We start from the raw sequence: 18,437 nt of genomic DNA on the forward strand, positions 1-18,437 counted from the left end.
GCTGTCAGCACAGAGCCCTGTGTGGGGTTTGAACTCATGGACTACAAGATCATGACCCAAGCCAAAGTCAGATGCTCAACCAACTGAGCCACCCAGGCACCCCACCCCCAGTTCTTAAGTACATAAAGATTTTTACTTTGTCAACTTTTTAAAAACATTTTTTAAAGTTTTAATTTAAATTCCAGTGTAATATTAGTTTCTGGGGTGCAGTATAGTGATTCACAATTTCCGTTCAGCGTGCAGTGTTCATCACAAGTGCACTTCTTAATCCCTATCACCTATTTATTCCATCCCCCCATCCACCTACACTCTGGTAACCATCATTCTCTACAGTTAACATTCTGTTTCTTTGTTTGCCCCCCCCCCCCCCGACCTTTTCTCGCCTTTGCTCATTTGTTTTGCTAAAACACTAACTGAGCTTAAATTCCACATCTGAGTGAGATCACCTGGTATTTTTCTTTTTCTGACTGACTTTCACTTAGCATAATACTCTCTAGCTCCATCTGTGTTGCTGCAAATGGCAAGATTTTGTTCTTCTTTATGGCTGAGTAATATTCCACTATTTTTTTTTAAAGGGATAAAACTTTTCTTTTTCTAGGCGTCTTAATCCACATTCTATATCTGCATTTGAAGCCAATGAAGAGCTGAGTCTCCATGTGGCTGTTGAAGGCAAAATTTATCTGACTATCTACTGTCCTGCAGATGTTGTTAATAGAGTAAGCAGTATGTCTTCAAGTGACAAATTGACAAGATGGGAAGTGCTTGGTGTACAGGGAGCATTGCTGAGTCACTTTATACAGCCAGTTTATATCAGCAGTATACTTGTTGGTGAGTGGGATTTCAGTACCTCCTGACCTCTTTTACTAAGTAAATATATTAATTAGTGTAAAACCAGATTTTTGCACTCTTGAGCCTTTATTTAAGGTAAAAAACACATTCACTGTTTTGTTGAGATTTTCATTTCATGGTAGCTTGTAATCATACTTAGTATAATATGACTTCTGCTTTCTTATCAGGAGGAGAAAAATTAATATTTTAAATTAGCCATTTAGATATATTATACCTTAGATACATTATACCTTGAACTTACACTTTTGTTTGCACAATATTTAATTTTTTTTCCTTTTCTTTTGGAAAAAGGTGTTTCCTTAAACTTCTCAAATCTAAAAGTTTGTCTTTAGTTATCCTTGAAATAAGAAAAAATATTAAGTGCCCATTTTGGTTTTTTTCCTACCTTTTTCATACATTTGGTTATGATCTGGATCCTTTAAATTGGTCAAATGAGTAGGAAGTAGCTAGAGCACAAGATAAATAACGTGAATTAGCAATTTACTTCTTTCTGTGGTGGGAGGTATTACAGAATGCTGTATTTATATTTGAATGGTTATTTCAGGCATTATTTCAATAAACAGTTTTGGGGCTCAGTTTTATAGTTTTCATAAAGCCCTAGGTATTGTAAAACTTTAATTCCCTTGTGAAACACTTTAAATTATACTGTTACTTGGTTCTTCTTTGCTTACCATTTTTAATAACAGTTGCATGTACAAGCTTTAGATCCTCACATGGGTAAAATTTTTGTTTTTAGGTGGTACTATTTCTTATATTTTTTTCTTGTTTTTTTTGTTTGTTTGTTTGTTAGATATACCATTTCTTAGAAATTTCTCTTATAGGTAAAACTTTTTCAGTTCCATGTGTATATAAGATTCTGTATTTTCTTCCTATTTTTGTTTGGCTTTAATAAATTGTAAAAAGGAAAATGGTTATTTATTTTCTTTTTTTTTAATTTTCTAATATTAACCTTATTTTCTTTGTATAGGAAATACATTATTTGATTCACAATTCAAAAGATTCAGGAGGGTTTTCAGTAAAGCTTCCCTCCCATCCTAGAGCCCCAGGCACCCAATTTACTTCTGTGGCATTCATTGTTACTAGTTTTTTGTTTTTCTTTCCAAAGATAGTTTATGCTTATAGAAATAAATGAATACATTCTTTCCCTTCTCTTTTCTTTTCTATTCTGTATTTTATGTGAATAGATGATAACAGCTCATATTGTTTGCATCTTTTTTCATTTAATAATGTATCTTGGAAGTTTTTCCATGTTGAGTATGTAAAGAATTTCCTCATTATTCGTGGCTCACTGTAATATTTCTTTGTATAAATGTATCATAATTTATTTAACCATTTTTAGGTTGTGGTAATTTTAGGTTGTTTGTAGGGTGTTTTTTTGGTTTGTTTTTTTTTTTTTTTTTTTTTTTTTTTTTTTGCCACTGCCAAAATGCTACAGTGAATGACCTTTTTATATTTATTATTTATGCATGTAAAAGTATATTACTAAGATGAATTCCTGGAAGTAGAATTGCAGGCAAAGAAGTATGCATTAGCAGTTTTGAAAAATATTACTAAGTTAACCCTCCAAATCATATTGCCCCTGGTAAATATGGCAGTGCCTGCTATTCTTACCCTCAAAAGTGCTTACTTCTAAATCTACTTTTTCCAAATACATATTCATATAGATGATACATTTCTTAGATTTAATTTAGTTTCCAAGGTTCTTTGCAATATTTTCTTTTAGTCATGTCAGATACTCTCTCAGACACTTAAACTTTCCTCAATCTCCTTTAAGAAAGGCTCTTTTTCTTTTTGAATGTCTATTAAGTATCTAAGAATTATCTATGCTTTCTCTAGAATCACAGCTTTCTTTGACTCTGGTGAAGAAGGTATTTTAAAATATGTCATTTATATGACATAACTCCATACTGTGGTTTCTCAAAAGGATGGATATAGGTTCTTGTAAAATTACTTGGAATTTAGCTAGTGGTTGGGGCGCCTGGGTGGCTCAGTCTGTTGGGCGTCTGACTTTGGCTCAGGTCATGATCTCACAGCTTGTGAGTTTGAGCCCCACGTCGGGCTCTGTGCTGACAGCTCAGAGCCTGGAGCCTGCTTTGGATTCTGTGTTTCCCTCTCTCTGTCTACCCCTCCTCCGCTCACGCTCTCTGTCTCAAAAATAAATAAACATTAAAAAACATTTTTTTAATTAAAAAAAAGAATTTAGCTAGTGGTTTAGGATAGGAACTTAAAAATTAAATCTTGTCATTTTGAGTTCATCTTGCACCTAGCAATGGGGAACACCAGGTAACGATAAAACACTATATAAGACTTTGTAAAATTGTTTCTGCTCTCTTTTCTTGGCATCTTTGTGAGACACATCTAAAGCTAACTGATGTTCTGTCTGGTATAGTCTAAATGATTTTAATGCGTATACATTTGTAACAAAGGCACATTTTTGGACTTCTTATGATCTCTATTTTGTGTCTGGTGGAGGAGGTAGGAAGTTTTGAGGCAGAGAAATATACATTTTAAAAGAGCACCACTGGGTGATTCTTATACAGATGATGTGAATGGCTCTTTGAGAAATACTCATTTAAAGTGTCCGTACACTAAAAGAATGTGATTTGGAGAGCTAAAAGAATCCTGAGTTCACTGAACTGTATTAGTAGTCTAGTATAGCTGCTCATTTAATAATAAACTCTTTTTATGTCATTCCTGATAGAGGATCATCTGACCTTAGTTTAAAAGCATCTAGTAATGTGGAGCATAGGATTTAAAGCCAATCTATTCTATTAATTGAATAGCTCCAATTGTTTTAAAGACGAATTTCTCTGTATTTAGAATTGAAATTTACTTCCCTTTAATTAAATCTAGTTCTTTGAGAATAGTGACCTCATCCCATTCTCTTTTAATAAGTCTCATGAAAGTTTTTACAGTTCTTTATTTTGATTCTTAAAAACCTAATTTACTAGATCAGTTACCAATGGAGAGTATTATATTTTAAGACTTATTTAACATTTTAAAAAGTTTACGGAAACAAATTTTATGTTCTAGATATTGTCAGATATTTATCACTTTATGGTAGTATTCTTTTTCTTTTTTAGGAAAAAGTCTTAGACTTGCATTTAAAAATACATTTACTATTATTTTAATAGAAAGCAATCCAGACTAATATGGAAGAAATTTCACTTTGCTTAGGTACTTAAAAACAGCTGGATTTATATTTTCAAGGTTTTTAAGATATATTTTGCAAATTTGGTATTCTGGTAAGGTAAGGTCATCTGTCTAAACATTTCAAGAGTGTTTGTCCAGAGGTATTTCCATCCAGGAGTGCTTTTCATATGCTGATTTGAATTGTACATTTGGATTGTAAAGAATACTAATTGCTGATTCCCTCCTAGTGAAACTGTTTTAAACATAGATTTACACATTTCATAACCTTAGAGATTATGTTACCCCCCCCTTTTTTTTTTTTAAGATCAGTGATTGGAGGTTCACAATGTTAATAAAAGACTTGCCCAAAATCATTCAGTTTGCCTATTGGCAGAGCCAAGACTCAAACCTAGTCTTATAACTTCTCATGCTGGTGCTTTTTTTTATTAAATTGAGCTCTGACAGCTTTGTCTGAGCATAGCCAGTGACTAGAATTTCACTGCTATGTCTCTTAAACTTGACGGTCTTGAAGGCAGATGCTATGCCACACTCATCTTGGTCTGGATTATGTTCCCTAGCACAAATGTAAATGTTTCATGAATAAATGGTTTGAGTCAGCATGTTTTATTGTTGAAAGTGCTTTTATTTTTCTACTTAAAACGTATTCTGTCTGGAACAGTTAAAAAATAAATTTTTTTTTTAAATTCTTTGCTCTTGTTACATTTGATGATCATCTGGGAAGCTTTTAAAATAGTATGGGAATTAAGCATTGGTATTAATATTCCAATCCCTAGTGATTCTAATGTGCATCTAGAATTGATAATTATTGCTTTCTGGTAATCTAATCTTTTATATTCCTTTTTCATCAGATATTTATTGAGCCATCTACTAAATGCTAGGTGCTGTGTACTGTTGTGTTACCCTCAGGGGTGCCCTTTGTGTAAAATACAGAGTGAGTGTTATGAATATACACACAGGATGCTTCTTGCCTTATGTCTTCTTCTAGCCACACATTTGTGTTTCACAGGAACATGATTTGTTTTCTCCAGATGTTCTGTGGTATATGGGTGGTGGTGGTAACAATGTAATGCTTCAGACTAATTACAATGTTCCAGATGTGGTAGGACCAGTGCACAGTTCTCTAATGTTTGATTTAGATACTTCGTTCTTATTCATGCAGCTTCAGTTTTTATTAGCTATTTCAGGAACTATTTCCTTTTTTTTAAAATATATGTAATTTATTGTCAAATTGGCTTCCATACAACACCCAGTGTTCATCCCAAAAGATGCCCTCTTCAATGCCCATCACCTACCCTTCCCTCTCTCCCACCCCCCCCCCATCAACCCTCAGTTTGTTCTCAGTTTTTAACAGTCTCTTATGCTTTGGCTCTCTCCCACTCTAACCTCTATTTTTTTTTCCTTCCCCTCCCCCATGGGTTTCTATTAAGTTTCTCAGGATCCACATAAGAGTGAAAACATATGGTATCTGTCTTTCTCTGTATGGCTTATTTCACTTAGCATCACACTCTCCAGTTCCATTCACATTGCTACAAAGGGCCATATTTCATTCTTTCTCATTGCCCTGTAGTACTCCATTGTGTATATAAACCACAATTTCTTTACCCATTCATCAGTTGATGGACATTTAGGCTTTTTCCATAATTTGGCTATTGTTGAGAGTGCTGCTATAAACTTGGGGTACAAGTGCCCCTATGCATCAGTACTCCTGTATCCCTTGGGTAAATTCCTAGCAGTGCTACTGCTGGGTCATAGGGTAGGTCTATTTTTAATTTTTTGAGGAACCTCCACACTGTTTTCAGGAACCATTTCTATTGACTTACATTACACTTATGGTAGATTACGCTCCTGAGAATCTTTTCTGTATAAAAAGCTGTCAAGTTGGGGTGCCTGAGTGGCTCAGTCGGTTGAGTATCTGACTTTGGCTCAGGTCATGATCTCACGGTCTGTGGGTTCAAGCCCCGTGTCAGGCTCTGTGTCTCCTTCTCTCTGCCCCTCCCCTACTCATGCTCTGTCTCTCTCTCTCTCTGTCAAAAATAAATAAAAATTTAAAAAAAAGCTGTCAAGTCAGGTCTGCTTCAGTCTTTGATTAGATTTATTTTTTGACTTACCTTTCAAGTTTTATGTTGTTATTTTAGATGATTTTAAATAAATCAAACTTTTCCTATTATATGACATAATTTTAGAGCCGTATTTTTCCAGGAACAAGATTTAGTTTCAAGATAGAACCAAAACCACACCTCAGATTTAGTTAATAGTTAAAGCATACATATATAAGGGGGAAAAATAAAATTTCTAGTATCAATATCCTTGATTTTTTCTATTAAATTATTGCTTTTATACCACCCTATTAAAACATCTAGTTGAAACAATTTGGTATTTAAGGAATCTTACATGGAATTTGACTTGCAGTGTTGTTGGGTTCTTGGGTTTTTTTTGTTTTTTCCAAAATATGTCTTGGTACCTTGGGCACAAATAGTATCCTTATCTTATTACAGTATGTCTTACTCTGTTTGGGCTACTACTCTGTTTGTGGCTACCCACTACAGATTGGGTGTCTTAAGCACCTAAACATATATTTCTCACACTTCTGGAGGCTAGAAATTCTAGGATCATGGTGCTGACAGATTCACTCTCTGGTGAGGGCCTGTCTCCTGATTCATGGTTGACTGTTTTCTTACTGTGTCCTGATACTGTAGCAGGGGTGAGAGCCTCTTTTATGAGGGCACCTCACAAAGGCCCACCTCCAACTACCATCACATTGGGAATTAGGTTTCAACATATTAATTTTGTCGGAATACATTTAGTTTGTAGCACAGTATGTAATATATAACATTTTCTTTTGAATCTATGTCTTCTGTCCATTATAGATACAGTGACTATTCCACAGACCACAGACCTTCCTTCTTACCAATGTTTTATGTCCAAGCATCTTTTTTTTTTGTGCCCAGCATATCTTTATCCTAGACTTAATTTGTCAGTATTTCTTAATTTGGAATATTCAGAGGAGTGCTCAGTGTCTATCAGTAGATGAATAAAGAAGATGTGGTGTATACATACATTGGAATATTATTCAGCCATTAAAAAGAATGAAATCTTGCCATTTGCAGCAACATGGGTTAGATCTAGAGGGTATAGGCTGAGCAAAATAAGTCATAGAAAGACAAATATCATATGAGTTTACTCCTGTGGAATTTAAGAAACAAGCAGGAAAAAAAAAAAGACAAACCAGAAAACAGACTCCTAACTATAGAGAAGGTACATTGGAGGGAGTGTGAGTGAAATAGGTGATGGGGATTTTAAGAGTACACCTCTTGATGAGTGCCAAGTAATACACAGAATTGTTGAATCACTATGTTAAATACCTGTAACTAATTTAACACTGTGTGTTAACTATACCAGAATTAAAATGAAACACACACACACACATACACAGACACAGACACACACACACACACACACACACACACACACACACAAAGGAGTGCTTAGAAAAAGGGTGACAAAAGCAACTCATGCTCTCTTTACATCATTTTCTAGTTTCCAAGTAGTCATAATGAGTGTAAGACCAGTAGCCATCCATCTCAACAATTTCAGTGATACGGAAACAACTTTTTTCTGAAGTATTATCTAGTAGTTTATAAAATTTCTCTTGTGAGAACCTCCGACCCACTAAGGAGAAAAGAGATCTACTTTAGAATTCTTAATTTTTAAATAGGAATGACTTGTTTAACTTCTGTTTTAAGTTTGCAGCCCATTATTTTATACCTTACTAATGACATTGCATCTCTTTGAGCTCTCTTTCAACAGTTATTTTAACCAAGAACTCTAAAGGTTTGATATTGGTCAAAATTTTAACCAGAAATGGCCATTCTTTAAATTACTTTGTGTTGTGAAACTGGACTATTACAGTACTAGAATAGTTGTAATTTGTGGTCCTTAGATATAGAAAAGTAACTTACTCTCACCAACTATTTCTCAGCCACATTTATCTCATGTATTAGGTGTTGGTTTCATGCTGTCATCTGAGAAATCAAGACGAGTCAATTGTCTTTGGCAGAAACCTGTATAAAGTACTGGGATTTTTTTCTTTGTTTGCTTGCTTGTTGTTTTTTTTTTTTTTTTTCTGGGTCAGTTCTGGCTCTTCACTGGAATTTCAATTTTTTTTACTTTCTGTATTTTCTGTAGATTCTTTTTTGAATAGAAATCATGACCTTGATACCTTGTCCTAATTCTGGTAAAGAATATGGAAACAGGTGCTAAGAGAGAAGTAGGAAAGGAAAAGTAGCAAGATAAAAGATAGACTTTAGACTCTTTCCAATTTTTTTTTGGTGTATAGTCTTTTAATATTGAACTTCTTCTGAGTGTTTTGTTTTTACTTTTTAGGTAATGGGAATTGCAGCGATACTAGAGGTTTAGAAATTGCTATAAAGCAACGTGTTGATGATGCACTGACTTCAAAACTTCCAATGTTTTACTTGGTCAACAGACCTCATGTTAGTTTAGTACCTTCTGCATATCCACTTCAAACAAACTTGGAATATAAATCCCTGAGTCTGAATTGGGCACAGGGGGACATTTCTTTGGAGATTGTGGATGGCCTAAGTGGAAAGATCACTGAAAGGTTAGCATTTCTAATTTCTTTTAAAACCGCATATTAAGCAGGGCACTTGTGATGAGTACCGGGTATTATATGTAAGTGATGAATCACTAAATTGTATACCTAAAACTAATATTACACTGTGTCAACTAACTGGAATTTAAATAAAAATGAAAAAATAGAAAAAGAAAATTGTAAGAGAAAATACTGTATTTATTAGAAAAGAACATCTGTACATAAATCTGTACATAAAAAGAAAAACTGTACATACAGTTTAAACCTGTGTTGTTCAAGGATCAGCTGTATTTAGAAGTGCAAGTGTAAGGGGCCCAGAAGTTAAACTTCACAGTAAATCTTCCTCTGTCTATGCTATAATAATAACAAAGTCCCTCCCAAAAGCACATATAAGCAAAATAATACATTTTAATACAGTTTTTAAAATTATTGTAACTTTTTTAGGTAAAAAATTTTAAATTATGAACAGTAATGAGTGTGTTATCATTGAGTGTGGCTATACTAATTTAAGGAGAAAAAAAACCATTTTTTTTTTTCTGATGAGAAAACAGACCTGGCGAAGTTCTATAACTTACTGAAGTTACACAGTAAGTTGAATGGAGCCAGCATTCAAAATCAGTCTCCAGAACCTATATTTTTCTAAGTATCATTTCATGATTTTAAATACTTAAATTTTTTTTAAACATTTATTCATTTTTGAGAGACAGCATGAGCGGGAGAGCGGCAGAGAGAGAGGGAGACACAGAATCCGAAGCAGGCTCCAGGCTCTGAGCTGTTAGCATGGAGCCCAACCCAAGGCTCAAACTCATGAATTGTGAGATCATGATCTAAGCTGAAGTCAGATGCTTAACCAACTGAGCCACCCAGGCACACCTCATTTCATGATTTTAATTAGCACTGGAATCATATAATGTGTTTGTATTAAAAATTCATTTTCTCTTACTGAAGCTGAATTTCTGGATCTAAGACTCAAGAATCTGTATATTTGATATGTGTTTTCAAATATTGCTTACTTACACTTAATTTTTTATTTTTTTACTTTTTATTTTTGAGAGTGAGAGAGACAGAGCATGAGCCAGGGAGAGCAGAGAGAGAGAGGGAGACACAGAATACAAAGTAGGCTCCAGGCTCTGAGCTTGTCCACATAGAGCCCTACACGGGGCTTGAATTCACGAACCACAAGATCATGACCTGAACTGAAGTCGGATGCTGAACCGACTGAGCCACTCAGGCGCCCCTATTACTTACTTACACTTAAATGTGAGAACTAATGTACTGTGTTATACTACCTTCTTGTAATAACCCTGTAGATTAGGTTGTATTGTTGCTCTTTTACAGGTAAACTGTCAAGTAGGTTAAATATCTTGTTTAAAGTCATCCAAATAGTAAGTGACACAGCTGGGATTCTGATCTGGACATTGTATTTCCAAAGCCCTTGTCTTTAGACACTATGCCTTTAGACATTTCTTTGTAACATCCCTGCCACTGATTGTCAAGCAAAGCTAAAACCCTTCTTTTCGTGTGACCATAGGTTTATAATGAAGTAATGAATAATGTTAAAAGTTTAAATGCTTAATCTTGCTTTCTTTGTGAAAGATGGATTTAAATCAAGACCACATACAAACATTTCTTGGTATGAACTCAGTCAAGCATTCTGTTGATTACTTCAACTAATGTGAATTAAACCATTGCTTTGCATCATCAAAAAGTAATATCACTGTTAATTATGAACAAACTATACACATAAAAACAAAACAAATCTTCGATGAAAGACATTTAAAAATCTTTTACTGAAAACAGAAAATAACGCAACAAGACTAAAATCAATAGATACAAAATGAGCCTAATTCTTTTATTGTAGCTATATCCTTGCCAGGTGATTACAAATGGAGAGAGCAGATGTGATCTAAATATTAGACAAAGTATAGTTCAGCCTCAAAGCATTACGTAAGGCAAAGGATACTTTATCATTGAAAGGTATAATTTACAAGGAAGACAAAAACAGTTAATGGATATCTATGCAACAAATAACATAGTATCAAGGTTCATATAGCAGAAGTTACAGAAAAGGAGGAAAAATTAAGATCCACCACTAGTTGAGACCATAATTGACCTCTTTCATTAGCAAATAGACAATAAGCAAGGTTATAGTGGTTTTTAATAACAAAAAGGTAGATTTGCTTAACTTACGAAACTTTGCACCATAAAAATGTAAAATATACCTACTTTTCAAGAACCTGTAGAATATTGAAAAAAATTCATCCTATGTTAGGCCACAAAGAAAATTTCAAATTCTAAAAGAAGCAATGTGTAGATAGTATTTGTAATATAGTAAATCTATAAATACTAAAATCAGGATACTAGAAATTTATTGGGAAAAATACTCTTAACTTTTGGCTCAAAGAGGAAATGTAAAATGAAACTTCAGAATATTTAGAAAACAAGGATATTGACAGCATTTCATGTAAGAACTTGTAGGATATAGCTAAAGCAAAGCTGAATAGAAAATCAGTACTTTAAATGCTTATATCAACAAATAATGGAAATCAAGCAGAATGAAAAAGTCAATAAGAGAAATGTAAATTAAAGAGCTAGAGCACAAACAAGTTGTAAGTAATCATAAAAAGCTGATTCTGGTAAATGTCATTTATTAATCTCATTTAACAAAAAGGGAGTAATTAACAAAAATAGAAGATTGAAAGAATCCTAAAAAACTTCTTTGGTCAACCATGTAAATATATTTGAAAATCTTGTGAAATGCATACATTTCTAGGAAAAAATTATTTCTATAACTGGTACAGAAGAGGGAAAAATCTAAACACTGTTTTCATAATAAAAGTTATCAAGAAGATGCCCTAACTATTCTCAAAGAAGGCACCATTCTGCGGTGGTTCAGAGGAATTTTTTAAATCTTAAATAGTAGAAATTTCCAGTGCTATCTAAAGATAGAAAACTTCAAAATCCTTTTATGAAGCAGGTATACCACTGTACTTAAATAAGATAGAAGATTGATGCCCTCCCCTCACAAAAGTTACAGGCTAAACTTTCTTTTATATCTGAGTAAAATTTATGTATAAAATATTAGGAAGCAGAATGTAGTAGTATATTAAAAATATATATATATTTTATACAGCAATACCAATTGGTATTTTTCTAGGAATTTGAGGATAGTGCTAACATAATAGAAATAATACCACATTAGAAATTCTTATTAAAATAATTTGTCATATTAATTGATCTAGGGAAATACCCCAAATATTCCTCTCTATAAATTCTAAGAAGGCACATAATACAGATATTCAACTATCTAGATAAAGATAATAAAAAAGGAATATTTTGATACTTTTGTTAAAGATAAAATGTGTCTTTATTAAAAGTATCATCATGATTGATGAGGAAATCTCAGAAGCATTTCCAGTAACATCCAGAACAAGACATTATTGTTTACTGTTACTGCTATTTAATCTTTTACTGAAAGCATTTGGACAAGAGAAAGAAGTGAGAGCCTATAAAATATTGAAAAGAAGGAGGTAAAATTACCTTTATTTGCATATGGTATCATTTATACCTGAAAAGCTGAAGAATCATTGGAAAAAACTACAACAAAAGGTTATCTTGGTGAAAATATTAATAAAGATATCACACAATAGATTTCATACACCAGAGGGTACTACCGTTAACTATTGCTTTATATAAACTACCTCAAAACGTGGTTAAAACTACCTCAAAACTTAAAATAACCATTTATTACTGCTCACAAGTTTTTAGGTCACCTGAGCTGGATTTGGTTAGACTCCCTCATTCGTCTGGAGTTAGCTCTAGGTCAATTGAAAGTCAATTTGGCTGATCTTAGAGGGATGACGGGACTCTGGTCCATGTGTTATCTCAACCTCTTGTAGATTAGTCCCAGCTGGCTCATTTGGCAGAGGATTCCCTAGAGAATGAGAACACAAACCTATGAGGCCCAGGCTCAGAACTGACACATCATCTATTCTGTTCACCAAAATAAGTCACAAAGGTAGACCAAATTCAAGGGGAGGAGAAATTAACCACAGTTATTGGGAGGAGAATTTGAAAAGTCACATTATAAAGAGCATGAACACAGGGAGGAAGAAAGGATTTGGGCAATTTTTGTAATCACAAGAACAGCTAGTGTGAGAAGATACAACGAAGAGAGAGTTACAATAGCAAAAACTTTCATAGTCTGTGGACCCGCTTTTATTAGAAACAAAAAATATATCTACATGCATGTATGCAAATATGGGAGGTCATGAGAAGGGGTGTAGATATTTTACTTTTTAGTGAGTTAAATTTACATACAGTGAAATGCACTGCACAGTTTCATGATTTTTGATATATGTATATACCTGTGTAACCATCACTCCAAAGTGCAGGACATTTTCATCAGTTCCAGAAAATATTTCTCTGCTTTTTTCCAGTCAATTCTGGTAAAACCGTTGTTTTAGTTTGGATCAAAATAGATTAATTTTGCTTTAAACAATAAAATGCTCCAATGTCCATCTTCTTTAATTTTTAATGCAACACTATAGTAACTAAAACTGCAATTTAATAAAAGAAATAAGCTTCAGAAAGTAATTAAATATTCAGGACAATTTTCATGTAAATTGCATTGTACATAACTGAGAAAAATATTTGTAGATTCTGTGTTGATTTTACTCTCTACAGTGTCAACATATATCCTTGAATAATGATGAATGTTTCATTCCTTCCTACTTTAGTTCCCCATTTAAAAGTGGTGTGTCAATGGCAAGTCGGCTTTGTAAGGCTGCAATGTTAAGTCGATTTAACCTGCTTGCCAAAGAAGCTAAAAAAGAAGATTTACTTGAAGCTAGTACATACCATGCAGCAAAGGTAAGTCCTTCAAGGAATGAAAATGATTATAGAAATCAAATTTAAGACAACAAAAATGTAATTTTATGATGATGATACACAGCAGAAGTTAGTTGAATAGTACCTGACAATAAGGTATTGCCATGTACTGGTAAAATTCATTTTTAAATGAATATGCCAGAAATTGGATGTGTAAATGAGTGTTGCCACTTAAAGTAGTGACCTTAGTTGGTAGGTACATACTTTGATGATATCAATCAAAACCTGCTTTCATATCCAGAGAAACAAAATGGTAATGAATTTTTTTTCTGTAGGTGTTAACTGTGTTAACTTTAGAGGTTATGTATTTTAAAATAGTACATTAAAATACCCATATAAATTAATTTTCCTATTTCAAAGTTGTGAAATAGCTTTAATTTCAGCATGTGACTTGGACCTGATTAGGTTGGTGATTCACAGAGCCTTTTTCTCTCTTTAAAAATATTCTGTTTTTAGTATTACAAATGTAACATATAGAGAATTTGCCAATGTTTTTAAATACAAAGGAAAAATACTACTTGTAATCATTCCTACTATTCAAATTATAATGTTCTTAATCTTTTATAAGATTAAGAGCTATTGCATGTTATAAGCACATTATTTCAGTTTTTGTCACCTGTGTCACGCATATATGTGTGTGTGTGTGTGTGTGTGTGTGTGTGTGTGTGTGTGTGTGTATATATTTGCATAAATTTTAAAATATTAAGTTCATACTGGATGTTTTTGAATCTGCTTTTTTCATTCGGAATAGTCTGACATGAACCATGTTATCATAATGTGACATACCCATGACATCAAGTTATTAAATACAGATTGTTTCTGATGGCCTAATTCAGTTAATAATCTAGTATTGTATGAAAGTCCCTTAATTTCACCAATATCTTAATGCTCACACTATAAATCCCCACCTGTGAAACAAATTATAATAACTACAGATTTGTGGGTATGTATACACATTTTTAAGTATAAAGGCTTATCTACACAATTTTTGGGTTTGGTGGCAAGAAGAAATTGCAGATCATTTTTATAAAAGGAAGTATGAAACTGGACAAAATTCTCAAAAAACCACCTTTCACAACTCTGGGAATCAAAGACAGAAAAACAGCAGAAAGTGTATATTCTTGAAAAACTGCTAGAACTTTGGATAAGAATAACAGGAGTTTGTGGTGCCTTCACCAGAGCTGTCCCTCTTCTTTCTCCCTCTCCTCTGCTAGTTTGAATGGCAAAAACCGTAGTTTTTACTAGAGGGAGGATGCCACTGGAAGTAGTTGATTTGCTACTTAAGAGTGGACTTGATTTGGTGCAGGGGGTGAAAATTTGAGGCTTTTTCAGCTAAAAGTGACAAACCTAGTAACAAACAGATGAGGAAAATCAACAACTTTTCTGGCCCAAGATTGCAGTCCTGGTTGGGGCAAGTGATGCACCAACTAGTAACTTAATAGGTAGGCTTTGGAAATGAAAGAGTCATAGAAGAGCTGAGATAAATTCTCCATATATCCTTGGCTGAATGAGAAACTACATTTGTGCAGGGAAGATCCCAGAGAACCCAGTAAAGAGTGAAACTGTAAAAGAGAACTGGCTATGGCATTAAATTCAGTAGTCCCTCCTTATGCATGGGGGATACTTCAGTAACCCCAGTGGATGCCTAAAACGGCAGATTGTACTGAACCCTATATATACTGTTGTTTTCTTATACATACATACCTGTGATAAAGTGTTTTATAAATTAGGCACAATAAGAGATTAACAACAATATTAAATAGAACAATTATAATATACTGTAATAAAAGTTGTGTGGTCTCTTTCTCAAAATATTTTATTGTGCTGTACTCACCTTTCTTTTTCTTGGGAAATGATAAAATGCTTATGTGATGAAATGAAGTAAGGTGAATGTTGTAGGCATTGTGACATAGCATGAAGGCTACTACTGACCTCCTGATACCTCAGAAGGAGGATCATCTGCTTCCGGAACGCGGTTAACTACGGGTAACTGAAACCAGGGAAAGCAAAACCATGGATAAGGTGGGGGGAACTGTGGACATAATCTCAATCTCTCTCTCTCTCTCTCTCTCTCTCTCTCTCTCTCTCTCTCTCTCACACACACACACACACACACGCACACACACACACACACAAATTGATCAGAAGAATGTAAATGCCTTGTAGGTTTAAGGTGTTTGAGCAGTATCAACCGAAATTATTTGTTTATCATTAAGCTATGTAGATAGAGGGTAAGCATTCAGAAGCCAGGCTAAAACACAAATATAAGAATAAAAAAACTTGGGAGAGATAGCAGCAGTTGCACACCATGGAGCAAACAGATGTCACAATTTAAGCAAGGTAAATTAAAAAAAAAAGCTTTAGAAAAACTAAAACTATATCCAGATTTGCTACAATATATTATTTAAAAAGTTTAAGTTTAAGCCAAAAGTTCTGGGATATGTAAAAAAAACACAAAAGTGAAACCTATACTCAGGAAAAAATAACAGTCCATAGAAACTGATTTTGTTGAGTCTAGCAAATGTTGGGTATAGCAAACTTCAAAGTAGCTATTATAAATATGTTTGGAGAATTAATGGAATATATAAGTGTATTAATAAATAGGCAATCTCAGTGGAGAAATAGAAATGGTAAAACAACAAATGAAAATTCCAGAATTGAAATAATATGTAATAAATGAAAAATTATTTAGATGGGCTCAACAGTACATTTGAGATGACAGATAAAAATCAATAAACTTTGAAGATAATTGAAAGTTTTTTTGAAAGACAGAATGAAAACAAATGGAAGAATGAAAAACAGCATCAGAGATCTGTGGAAAAATATTAAGCTCACCAACATATGTGTATTAGGAATTTCAGAGGGAAAGAAATAAAAAGGGCTGGGAAAAATATTTGAAGAAATAATTACTGAAAAAATCCCCAAACTGGATGAAAAACATTAACAGATCCAGGAAACTCAGCAGACTCCCAAGAAAGGAAAAACTATTTTAAAAGATCCATGCCCTCTAAATCCAACCATACGTCAGAGAAAGACAAATACCATATGATTTCACTCATATGTGGAATTTATGAAGCAAGGCAAATGAACAAAATAAAAAGACAGACTCTTAAATATAGAGAACAAACCAATGGTTGCCAGAGAAAAGGTGGGTGGGGATGGGTCGAAAAAGTAAGGGGATTAAGATTTATCTAATGATGAACACTGAGTAATGTACAGAATTGTTGAATCACTATATTGCACACCTGAAACTAATATAACACTGTAATTGGAATTTTAAAAATAAAATTTTAAAAAAGATTTATATCTAGATATGTCATATTCAGACTGCTTAAGACGAAGACAAAGAGAAAATCTTGAAAACCGCAAAAAAGTTGCCAACCAAAGAGCAGTACATCTAAAGGCTGACTCCTCATTAGCAACAATGGAGGCCAACCTAAAATAACCAGAACAGTCTTGAATAAGAATAGAGTTTGACAGTTCACACTTCCTGATTTCAAAGCTTACCAGAAAGTCACAGTAATCACTGTAATACTGGCATAAGGATAAACATATAGATCAATAGGATATAATTGATAGTTGAGAAATAAATCCTGGCATTTATGGTCAGTTGATTTTAACAAGAGCACCAAGATAATTCAGTGGGAAAAAAATTGTCTTTTTGGCAAATAGTCTTGGGACAACTTGAAATCTACATGGAAAAGAATGAACTTGGACCTCTACCTCACACTATATACAAAAATTAACTCAAAATGGATGATCTATGTAAGAGTTAAAACTACAAAACTCTTAGGAGAAAACATAGAAGAAAATATATGTATTCTTAAGTTAGAGAAAGGTTTCTTAGATCTACCAAAAATATCCATAAGAGAAAAAATTCGTATTTTAGACTTTATTATAATAACAACTTTTGCATTTTAAGAATTATTAAGAAAATGAAAGGGCAAGCTACATACTAGCAGAAAGTATTTGCGAATTATATACCTGATAAGGGACTTGTGTCTACAATATACAAAGAACCCTTGCAACTCAATAATAGATGACTCCTTTATAAAATGACCAAAGTTTAAATAGACATTTCTATAAAGAAGATAAACGAATGGCCAATAAGAATATGAAAAGATGTTCAGCATCATTAATCATTAGGGAAATGTAAATGAAAACCACAGTGGTTTGCTGCTTTACATATACTAGGATATATCTATAGTAAAAAAGACACTAATTAGCAAGTGTTGGCAAGGATGTGAAGAAATTGGAATCATCACACATTGCTGGTAGGAATGTAAGATGCAGCTCCTTTGGGAAATAATTTAACAGTTCCTCAAAAAGTTAAATACAGAGTTAGCATGTAGCCCAGGAATTCCCCACCTAGATACATGCATAAGAGAATTGAAAACATATATTCACAGAAAAACGTGTATATGAATGTTCATAGCAGCAGTGTTCATAATGTACAAAAGGTGGAAACAACCCAAATGTTCATCAGCTGATGAATGGATAAACAAAATATGGCATATCTCTTTAATCATCCATAAGCAACATGGATCAATCTTGAAAACATGATATTAAATGAAAGAAGCCAGACACAAAGGCCACAGATAATATGATTCCATTTATATGAAAATAGTCAAATTCATAGACACAGAAAGTGGATTAGTGGTTTCCAGGGGCTGGTGGGGAGGAGAGAATAAGGATTGACTACTAATGGGTATAGGATTCCTTTTTAGAGTGATGAAAAATTTCTGGAATCTGTGGTAATGGTTGTACAACTTTGTGAATATACTGAAAGTCATTGAAACATACACTTTAAAAGAGTGAGTTTTATGATACATGAATTACATCTTAAAGCTGTTAGAAAAGAAATAATGGAGACCAGAATGCAGTGAAATGCAGTGAAAAGTGCTGAAAGAAAAACCTAGCAACCAAGAATTCT

At 33.4% G+C, this 18,437-nt stretch overlaps 1 protein-coding gene across 4 annotated transcripts in view; it reads left to right on the forward strand.

Moving 5' to 3' along the window:
- The window catches only part of ADAD1 (adenosine deaminase domain containing 1), a 102,912-nt gene that overhangs the window by 26,577 nt on the left and 57,898 nt on the right, over nt 1–18,437 (forward strand). For all 4 annotated transcript variants that reach the window (XM_078445778.2, XM_078445775.2, XM_078445777.2 and 1 more), the window contains exons 9-11: nt 599–828; nt 8,386–8,623; nt 13,354–13,486. In XM_078445778.2, the coding sequence (XP_078301904.1) occupies nt 599–828; nt 8,386–8,623; nt 13,354–13,486 (601 nt within the window). The remainder of the gene's footprint in view (nt 1–598; nt 829–8,385; nt 8,624–13,353; nt 13,487–18,437) is intronic.

The sequence above is a fragment of the Panthera onca genome, chromosome B1 (assembly GCF_046562875.1).
Source record: "Panthera onca isolate mPanOnc1 chromosome B1, mPanOnc1 haplotype 2, whole genome shotgun sequence".
Taxonomy (NCBI): domain Eukaryota; kingdom Metazoa; phylum Chordata; class Mammalia; order Carnivora; family Felidae; genus Panthera; species Panthera onca.